This window comes from Gigantopelta aegis, chromosome 8 (assembly GCF_016097555.1).
Source record: "Gigantopelta aegis isolate Gae_Host chromosome 8, Gae_host_genome, whole genome shotgun sequence".
NCBI lineage: Eukaryota > Metazoa > Mollusca > Gastropoda > Neomphalida > Peltospiridae > Gigantopelta > Gigantopelta aegis.
This window is the reverse complement of record NC_054706.1, coordinates 32459205-32470279: the sequence shown is the minus strand read 5'-3', so window position 1 is coordinate 32470279 and position 11075 is coordinate 32459205. Positions and strand designations below refer to the sequence as shown.

The following is an 11075-nucleotide window of genomic DNA, read 5'->3' as shown; positions in this document are numbered from 1 at the left end:
AACATCATGCCACTTAAATACCGCCGCAATATCCAACATCTTAATTACCACCTCAAAATCCACTCGCTTAAGTTAGACCACCCAGTTCAGGAACTTACTCCTATAATAACTAAACCAGGACTAGAATTTAATAAAAACAAAAAACTCAATGACTCATTTGCCACTAGGGCTAGTAAACTAGAAATAGAGGTAGGAATTGATAACATACCAGTGGCTCTATATCATATTAATCAGCCTATGGAGTGCCACACTCCATATCTAATTAAAAAAGCCACTGACGAAACACCATTTCCACCTTTTAAAAAAGTCCTGTTTGAAGCCGCAGCCAACGAAAATTACCCGGAGCACATCCATATATACACGGATGGCTAAAACCCCCCAGATAATGGTAGGGTTGGCTTCGCAATAGTAGAAGAAAAGATATCTAAACACTCCAAACTTGTTAAATATGCCAGCAGAACTGACAGCCATCTACGAGGCACTAATCTGGATCAGAAATAAACAATATCCTAAAAGTGTTATCTTCTCAGATAGCCTTAGCTCAATCCAATCTCTTCAAACTAATAAATCTACTAGGCCAGACATCTTAGCAGCTATCCACAATAAACTCCACGAATTAAACCAACTTAACCTAACAGTAGTATTCGAATGGGTCCCAGCTCATGTAGGAATAATTTGTAACGAAGTAGCCGACTATGGAGCAAAAACAGCACTCTCAATCACCGGTACGATTACCGCACTACCACTAGGAATAACAGAGCTAATGTCAAAAGCAAAAAAACACTACATAAATCAATGGCAAGCAAACTGGGACCTTACAAATAATACATGGCACTACAACATCAAGCCACTAGTCAACTCAATAAGACCTAAATACAAAAACACCTTTGTGGATAAACTAATCACTAAAGTACGCCTAGGTAAATCTTCACAACTCAACAGCTGCTCATTTACCAAACTAAACCCAGAATGTGATTGTGGCACCCGGGAAGATATGAAACACTATCTCCTGGATTGCACGCTACATACCACACAAAGAAAACTAATGATAGAGTCAATAACCGAAGCCAACCATAATAAACAAATAACGCCTAACTTATTACTAAACCCGGATAAACATCTAAAACATAAAACCTTCAAAGCAGTTTATCTATTCGTCCAGTCCACCAAACCAAAACTATAAAATAAACCAATAATAGGCACTCATAACCATTCACTAGTACGCCCCTAAGGAGGAACCGCTACCAATTCGAACTCTACTCGATGCTTTCCAACCTAGGGGCCAAAGGTGAATAGGGGAAATAAGAACCAATACAGTGTTAATAGATTATTCATAAGGATTGTTCAAAACCACTCACTTGTAAGCCCTTACACAAGAGCTGCAACCAATTTGGAACTCGGACCCGATGCAATGCCAATATATCAAACAGAATAGGATCACTAATTATCAACCTCTCTTTTTACAGCTCGCCTAATGGTCCAAGCCAGCCAACCACGACCCAGAATAACCACATGTATATATCGCACATTTCATGTAATCGCACCATGCACTTTATTAATGATGAATAAAACTAGCAGACACGGTAAGTCACTTAGGGCACAGAAGGACAACTGGAAAACAGAAAACAGAAGATTGACCAAGTAAGACCAATATAGTATAAGGGCGCAAGCCCAGCAAACCCCTTAGTATACAGTTACCAACATATAGATATAATTATTTCATTAATCTTTTGCGGGGGCGGGAAACAAAATTAATAGTACGCTGGAGTGGCTGACAGTTATGTTATGTGACTATTCATTACTAATAAGCTAACTATCTTTCTCTCCTTTCTCTCTCTCTTTCATTGACTGGTAAAATAAATATGTTAAGCACTAGGCTTTTTTAACCAATACATACACTACAAGGGCTCGCCCTTCAAATGATATATTTAGAATAGACTAATTCCCCCCCCCCCCGCCATTGTGTTAACAAAACTACGCAAGGGCGGGGGGGGGGTGTGGTCATGACGACCGTTGGAAACATTAGAATAGGGACGTAAGACAATAGGTACAACCTAAACACCAAACTAGGATTACACACAGACAACATGCTCACCGCAACAGCACACAGGATGCATTGACTAATGATAACAATGCATCCGCCCCACATTTTAATGGCCCAGCACGTGCTCTAATAAGGAACCGGACAAAAGAATACCGGTTCCGAGTACACAATTGCAATGCACCCGGGGGAGGCCGAACAAAAGAATATCGGCCGCCCCTACCCAATCCCCAAATACTTGCTGCTGGGAAATGTACTTGGTGGCACTGAGGAGGAAACTGAAGACCAAACCAACATCAGCGCTTCAACCCCCCGGAACAAATCGCCTTGCCTGCCAGTGTCTACACACTTGCACGAGTCTCCTCGGGGTTGTTATGCCACGACCAGAAGAGGTCAGGTCCTTATCAGGACCCTACGGACAACCTAGGGAGACAACCAGCATCATAAAGGTCGATAAGTAACGAGCTACTCTCGACTCACTAACGAGCTACACTCGATTCAAAACCTATACTAGCTCAATCATTTACCTTTCGAGCGACCGTTCAAAATTGCGCCAAAATTACTCAACAAAAACTGCGCACCATTTTCTCTTTGGCTTTAAAATGGCTCCACTCAAAATTCCATAGCACCACCACCACCCCCACCCGCCTGCTACCGATTCAATCGGACTGCTGGTGCTCCCTTGCACCTGCCAGTGCAGGCGGTCCCTCCCCCCCCCACCTTTCCTGTCTTGGACAAAGGGGCCGGCCAAGGCCGGCTCTTGTGCCCACGACAGGCATGCGCTACAACAGCTTGTTCTGAATGTGCACGTAAAACGCTATGACCTGACCTGACCTGTGAATGTTTTATATGTAAAAAAAAGTACATAACCTAGTGCTATTTGGCATACAGCGTTTTGATTTGTTATGTTATGTCTCGCTATGTTAGTGAGGGTTTTTAAAATGATTTTTGTGATTTACAATAATTTTGCTATTTATATTGTGTATTTTTTATTTGGTAAACAAACGTACTTAGTGCTAATCGACATTCAGTATTTTAATTTATTACAACGTTACGTTCCGCCTTGTTTTGAAAACTTTAATTTATCGCTTACTTCCGGTTATATGTAATGCATATAAAAGTACATAGAGATGTACGTCAAATTGATCGGATTTATCTCGTTTCTGTTAATATTTACTTAGTTTTATCATATACACAGAAGAAATGTGCTAACATCCGATATCAACGAAATGATAATACTGCAATGCAGTTTCACTTTGAGGTCTGCTGTACGAATTTCGAACACTCGAACTCCCTGAAACTCGAACTATTTCGTCGTCCCCTTCAACTTCGAGTTAACGAAGTTTGACTGTATATATATATATTTTGTTTTGTTTTTTTTTTTTGGGGGGGGGGGGGGGGGGGAGGGATTGCTGCTAGATAAAAATTATTGCTGTCGGCTTAAGGGATACATTATGGTTTTTAATTTTGTGTTATTTGTTGCAAAAGTAAGCAGTTTAAAACTGTTGTAGACATGCTCAAAATTGCCGTAGGTAAGCATTTTGTCTACGGTAAAAACCTTTCAAAATTGACGTAGCTGACAAATTGTTATGTTCGAACTCTGCTTAATGTAAAGTTTGCTTTGTTTAACTACACCACTAGAGCACACTGATTGCTTAATCATCGGCTATTGGATGTCAACATTTGGTAATTTTTGTATATAGTCTAAGAGAGGAAACATTTTTCCATTGGTAGCAAGATATCTTTTATATGTACTATCCCACAGACAGGATAGTACGTACCACGACCTTTGACATACCAGTTGTTACAAATAATTTTAACATTTCCTTCCATTTCTTTCGCTAATTATGTCATATTTTTAACATGTTACTGGACCTACTAAACTCTATTAAAAAAACAAGGCTGACGCCATCGAGCCAGTGTTCTGTAGGCCAATTACTGTTAAACTGTCTAGGGAAAATATTCATGGCACTCGTGAATGATAGAAGAACATATTTATTTTGACAGAAACCCAGTCTGGAATTCGTCATGGTAGACAATAAACCCATCATCAATTCACTGAGTGAATATTTAAGGGCAAAGGGGAAAAAATAGTATGACTTCTCGATGACATTCGATATTTTTAGAGATATTGGACAATGTAAAAAATTAATTAAAACAAACATAGCCTGAAAGAATCATATGTAATATAGACAACAGTAAAATGTTTCGTACTTATTATAACTATCATATTTGACTACTGATATTGTTAAATTGTAAAACAGGTGTTAGCCAGGGTGGTAATTTGGCCCCCGTATTATTTTCTTTGTGCATGCATTTAAACTTTTAAAAGAAGACGGCGAGACGTAGCCCAGTGGTAAAGCGATGACATGGTGCGCGGTGGGTCTATTGATCCCTGTCGGTGGCTATTTGTCGTTCCATTCAATGCACCACGACTGATATATCAAAGGTCGTGGGACTGTGCATATAAAAGATATCTTGCTACTAATGGACAAATGTAACGGGTTTGTTTCTAAGACTATATGTCAAAATTATCAAATGTCTGACATCAAATAGCTGATGATTAATAAATCAATGTTCTCTAGTGGTGTCTTTAAACAAAACATCAACACAAATTTAAAACAAGATATATACATCTAGACGGAATCGTGTCATGCCGGACCAAAGTGCAAAATTTGGTACAGGTTTTAGTTAGGCCACATAAACACATTCGTCAGTGATCCCGAAAGTGCCCGAACTTAGACACCCGGATTAGGATTTTTCAAAATGGCCGCCACGCTAACTGGCTCAAAGAGGTGGAACAAGCGTCTATACTACACTTTCAGGACAAAACCAAACAAACATTTTTGACACAGGTTTCATGAAGGATGATCATTTATATGGCTGTAGTTCAAAATAAAATAATGGACTAGTGTCATATGTGAACTGCTATGTTTATTATTAGGTTACTGCTCAATTCTTTACACTCTACTATACTTTTAAAGGGACATTCCCGAGTTTGCTGCATTCTAAGATGTTTCCGACTAATAAAATATTTCTACGATTAAACTTACATTTTAAATATATTTTCTTGTTTAGAATATCAGTGTCTGTATAATCAATGTGTTTCTGGTCGTCTTAATATTTTTAAGAAGCCCGAACTGGATTTTGTCTTTTTTTTAGGAAATAAAATAAAAATTAACCTAGTACAAATATTAAAACGATCAGAAACACGTTTAATATACTGCCACTAATATTCTAAATAAGAAAATATATTTAATATGTAAGTTTAATCGTAGAAATATTTTATTAGTCAATACCATCTTTAAAAATTGCAGCAAACTCAGGAATGTCCCTTTAATCGATTTTGAAATATTTATTTAATCAATCTTATCCAATTCAAATATGTTCCATACTCTCACATGCAACAATCACGCAACTAAATTGGCTTGCAATAAACGAGCCGAACAACATGAAAACAAATACTCTTAATATAATTAGTTAATTCTTTGATGTTACCGTTGATATTAAGACGTAGACAAACAAATCAGAGAATTATTCATTAAATAAAATGGTTCCGTAAAAAAACAAATTGAACAGTTTTATAAAAGCAAACTCAACATATAAAAAACATGTTGTGTCCAAATATTATTTAATCTTTAATCATGGGCGGATCCAGGAAATATTTTTAGGCGGGGACCAAAAAAGAAGGGCACATTGACTCGTCAAAAGGGCACCTTACTACAAGTTTTGATATTTACAATTAATATGAATTCCTATAGTTCTACGTCATAATATACTAGCAATAATGAAGTAAATTGGCGTCACTCGCGTTAGAACCTCAATGGGGCCCCATTGAGACTCAATAACACAGACACATATCTGCAAGCTTGCGCATGTACACGAAAATCTTGATTTCATTTATCTACAATATAATTATTGTTTACTTAAAAAAAAAAAAATTCTACAAACAAAAAGGGCACTTGGACATTTTGAGGGCACTTGAACAGTTTTTGGGGGGGACGCGTCCCCCTGGTCCCCCCCCCCTTGGATCCGCCCATGTTTAATAACGCTGCGGCAACGTCAACCAACAGACTAATAAGCTCTGTTTAAACAAATGCTTACCTTTTTTGAAATTATCATTGAAACCCGCATATATAATTGGGTTAATAGCACTGTTGGCATGTGAAAGGTACCTCGAAAAATATTCCCACTTTCGGAACCAATCTTCCAACTGAAACAGCAAACGAAGAGCAAAATTAAGGACGGTATGGAAGTTTCCTATACTTTAAAAATAATTCCTTTAATCACATTAAAACAGCCTTTAGACTCTGTCTTGTACATGTGTATTGAACTTAATGATCTAGTAGGTTTTGTCATTCGACTTTTCTGGACATTGACCCAGTCTAGTTGGTGTAGTGGTTAAGTCATATTATTGCTATTATTGTTGTTGTTGTTGTTGTTGTTGTTGTTGTTGTTATTATTATTATTATTATGCTCTCACCTTGGAATTGGAGCTTTCCCTGTATTCAGCATACAGCAAAATGACGACAGCGGGACACCAACATAGCACGAAGGAAAGTAGGATCAAAACCAGCATCACGATTGTCTGCAATAAAATAAATAGCACTGTTTGGGCGAATGAAATAATGTTTATACATGGAAATTGAGAATAGTCTTCAATGTTAAAATAGGGGGCGGGACGTAGCCCAGTGGTAAAGCGCTCGCTTGATGCGCGGTCGGTTTGGGATCGATCCATGTCGGCTATTTTTCACTCCAGCCAGTGCGCAACGACTGGTATATCAAAAAGGAATGGAAAAAATGCAGCGGGTTTCCTTTCTTAGACTCTATGTCAAAATTACCAAATGTTTGATTTCCAATAGCCGATGATTAATAAATCAATGTGATCTAGTTAAACAAAACAAACTTCTTCTTTTTTTCCAATATTAAAATGTTCTAGAATCTGAAAAATGCTAGCTTTCCACTACCCCCCCCCCCTCCCCCAAAAAAACCAAACAAAACAAACACAACAACAACAACAACAACAACAACAACAAAAAAAAAAAAACATAAATAAATCAATGAACATAAATTAACAACAAAAATTAAAATAACAACCAGAAAAAAATTAAAATAAATAAAAACACATAAAAACACATAAAACCAAATTAAAATTTAAAAAAATAATAATAATAAAAAAATTAATAATAATTAAAACGGTCCCAAGACTCCCCCTACCAAAACATGGGGAAAAGAAAAGTTTTGACATAAGGTTAAAAAAAGGAAAGAAAGAATATTTTGACATAAATTAAGTGGATTTTATTGGTAAGATTTTGCACATCAATGTACAAGAATATATGAAACCTCAGGACCCCATCTTGACCCGGGCTTATAAAGAATTTTACAAAGTTTTGGGAACGTTAACGTCAAGATAAACAGAATATTCTTGTTCAAACTTGACTGAAGTTTTGATTTAAAACATTTTATAAGCTTGGACCAAAGCCCTACCAAAACAAGTTTCCGAACAGAATGGCGTTTTTATTTTATTTTATTTAAAACCCCCCAAAAAAACCCAACTTTATAAATATTATGACGTCATACATTCATGACATTTACATAGTAAAATAGTAAACACTTGTGGGTGAGATACATAGAATATCAGGTTACTACGTTTTGATATTTGTTTTTAATCATGCAAGCCCTTTCAAGTTATATTTTTGTAATTTATTTCAGTGAAAAGCGGTATAGAAAATATTAGTTTTATCGCGTAGAAACTACTTCCGGAAGTCGAACAATTGCAGCATATTGGGAATGGCATAGCCAGCCTAAAAGTTATGTGTTTCCAAATTTTAAATAAAATACTTTGATTATATTTTAAAGTCTCTTGTGTCACATTACAATATTTGTACCTTTTTCTGTGATAATAAACTCATGTTTCTGTGTGACCTAAAGAAGATCTACATCACTGGCTGCTAGTGACTGTGACGTCAGACGCTGTTCCTGTGTAAACATTCTTTGCAAGAAGCTACTTACGTTTTTGTTTCAGAATGTTTATTTCAAAACGCTGGCTAGTTCCGAATTGGAGCGAATATTTGAGAATTGAAAATTAAGAGGTAATTTGATGTTACAGGAAGTGTAAATGTTATATTTATTTATGCAGTTCAACAATTATTGCTGTAAGTGGATGTTTGAAAAATGAGAAAACGAGCTACCTGAAAATTGAGCAAACATCCGTCCTGCTCACAATTAATTTCGTAGTGACATGATAACACTTCGAATTATCAGGTAGGGGTTATCAGGTCAATAGGAAGCATGGTTGCATGATAAATGATAATTATATGATACGATATGATATGATAAGATACGATATGATCGATATGATATGATATGATATGATCATGATTATGATTATGATAATGATATATGATATGCTATATAAGATATGACATGATATATGATACATTGCGATACGATATAGGCCTATGTTTTCTTTTTGATTTGTATGTCATTTGTAGGACTTATTTACTCCTGTAACCCAGTGGTAAAACGCTTGCTTGATGCGCGGTCTGTTTGAGATCGATCCCCATCGGTGGAACAATTGGGTATTTCCGTTGTATGTGCTATCTTGTCTGTGGGATGGTGCATATAAAAGATCCCTTGCTACTAATAGAAAAATTTAGCAGGTTTCCTCTCTAAGACTATATGTCAAAATTACCAAATTTTTGACATCCAATAGCCGATGATAAACAAATCAATGTGTTCTAGTGGTGTCGTTAAACAAAATAAACTTTTACCCCTGCAAACATCTGCAGAGAAAATATGACTTTTCACTTTAATTAAATCATCTGACGATTTGACGAACGAAAAAAAAAACCATGCTGCTATCAATGTAAAATATCGCGTGTCATATTCGGTTTAAAACGCAATGCATCGCAAAGAACATTGGCCGCATGCCGTGCCAAATTAGTGATACATAATCACCAAGCTTTTGTTTATTGATATTTTAAATGTAAGTCTGACATGCAGGTTATTAACTCTCCCCACGAGGAATCCCGGAAGTGAGATTTAAAATTAATTAAGACCCGCACGTCTTAATCTTGCCTCACACAGTGAGGCGGCATGTAATACGTGTATAGGTGCCTTGCACCAAATCAATTCCCAAGTGTGACAAAGTTAACTCCCCCACCAAAAACAAACTCCAACAACATGGATATAAAAAATACATTAAACCACTGATGCAGTACATGGAAAGAGTGTAAATTTACATTTAATATTCGTTCAAGAAAATTGGTTATCACTTAAGGCATAGGCATGAGGGCGAGCTATCCCGGTTTTTCGCAAAACTGATTTTACTGCTTAACGTTTGATAAGTGTGAGATGCTAATTCTAGACCATAGTACCAGTCTAGTTTTTCACGTGAGATCGGCTATTGAACAGGCTACTGGTATTTAACAAATGTCTTAATAAGTTATTGTAATCGACTAACACCCATAGATTATTACAGATAATTAACACTTTAACGTGCTCGTATACCACAGGGGTTTCGAAGGCGAGTCCGGTTTCTGATATGATCAGGGACCTGACTCGGGACAAGAGGTACTGCACGATAAACATTCCTGTTTGAATTGTAAGAGAAAGAAAATACAATTTATTATCAATGTTTAAAATAATTACCTCCTCCCCCCTTTACAAAAGACCAGCGCTCAGTTTCACAACATATCGTAATCCTAGTTTTGCACGTAATCGTAAATCTACGACTAAAGCACAATTCTTATTACTATTAACAATACACCAAATATAGTTAGAAGTCCACGCATTTAATTTTATCTTTTCCTTAAAAGGGGTGAGACATAGCCCAGTGGTAAAGTGCTCGCTTGATGCGCGGTCGGTCTGGGATCGATCCCCGTCGGTGGGCCAATTGGGCTGTTTCTCGTTCTAGCCGCCAGTGCACCACGGCTGGTATATCAAAGGCTGTGGTATGTGCTATCCTGTCTGTGAGATGATGAATATAAAAGATCCCTTGCTACTAATGGAAAATATATCGAGTTTGTCTAAGACTATTATGTCAAATTTACCTAATGTTTGAAATCCAATATCCGATACGTATTAAATCAATGTGCTCTAGTAGTGTTGTTAAACAGCAAATACACGTTTTTGTCCTTAAAATGCTCCATCTTCCGTTATAATGAAAATTTCAGCGAAAAATAGATGTATAATTGCTAATCGCAGACGTAAACTTACGATGTTTTGTGAAATACTGACGCCTGCTCATGCAGCGTTGAACGACATTATCAATGGACCATACTCCCAAGTTCACCTCATCAATAAAATGAATCCTAGGCCGCGTTCAGCTTATCGATCAGAAAAAACAACAACGTTCGCTATACTGGATTATACGCATCGCGTTAAACCGAATGGCCACGTTATGAACTAGTTAAATAGTTTAGCGAACGCTAGCGTCGTGATTGCTCGCTGACGCTGAACGTAGGGAAAGTTTTCCACACACTAAAACTAACTGTAGTTTCGTGGCGAACGATTTCAATTCAATTCTTTTATTGCTTTAAGCTACAAGCTTATCAGCACAACATATTTACACAGCATATATAAACACACAGGAGAATTAAATTATTATATACAATGAATCACATACTTTTAATCTAACATATTAAGTATCAATACATTAAAATATATAAACCAAAAGATATTAAATAAGTACAAGCATGAAAGTAATATATTCAAAGTTTTGTGATGTCGTCAAATCTGGCCGTGTAGTTCTGTGATGTGTTCATGAGAACGAGCGCTTGCGATCAATTTGACTGTTTTCCGTCATTTCATGTCCTATTACATTTATTTAACATGCAACCATGCTTCCTATTGACCTCATAACCCTTATCTAATAATTCGAAGTGTTATCATGTCACTAGGAAATGAATTGTGCACATGACGGATGTTTGCTCAATTTTAAGTTTCTCATTTTTCAAACATCCATTTAAAGCAATAATTGTTGAACTGCATAAATAAATATAACATTTACACTTCTTGTATCGTCAAATTA

At 36.6% G+C, this 11075-nt stretch overlaps 1 protein-coding gene across 1 annotated transcript in view; it reads right to left on the bottom strand.

Moving 5' to 3' along the window:
* Window positions 1-1216: 1216 nt before the first annotated feature.
* LOC121379620 (QRFP-like peptide receptor) overlaps window positions 1217-11075 on the bottom strand; it is a 54451-nt gene continuing 44592 nt past the window's right edge. The window contains exons 3-5 of the mRNA XM_041508267.1: window positions 6525-6629; window positions 6146-6254; window positions 1217-1275 (exon numbers count right to left, since the gene is read on the bottom strand). Of these exons, the coding sequence (XP_041364201.1) occupies window positions 1217-1275; window positions 6146-6254; window positions 6525-6629 (273 nt within the window). The remainder of the gene's footprint in view (window positions 1276-6145; window positions 6255-6524; window positions 6630-11075) is intronic.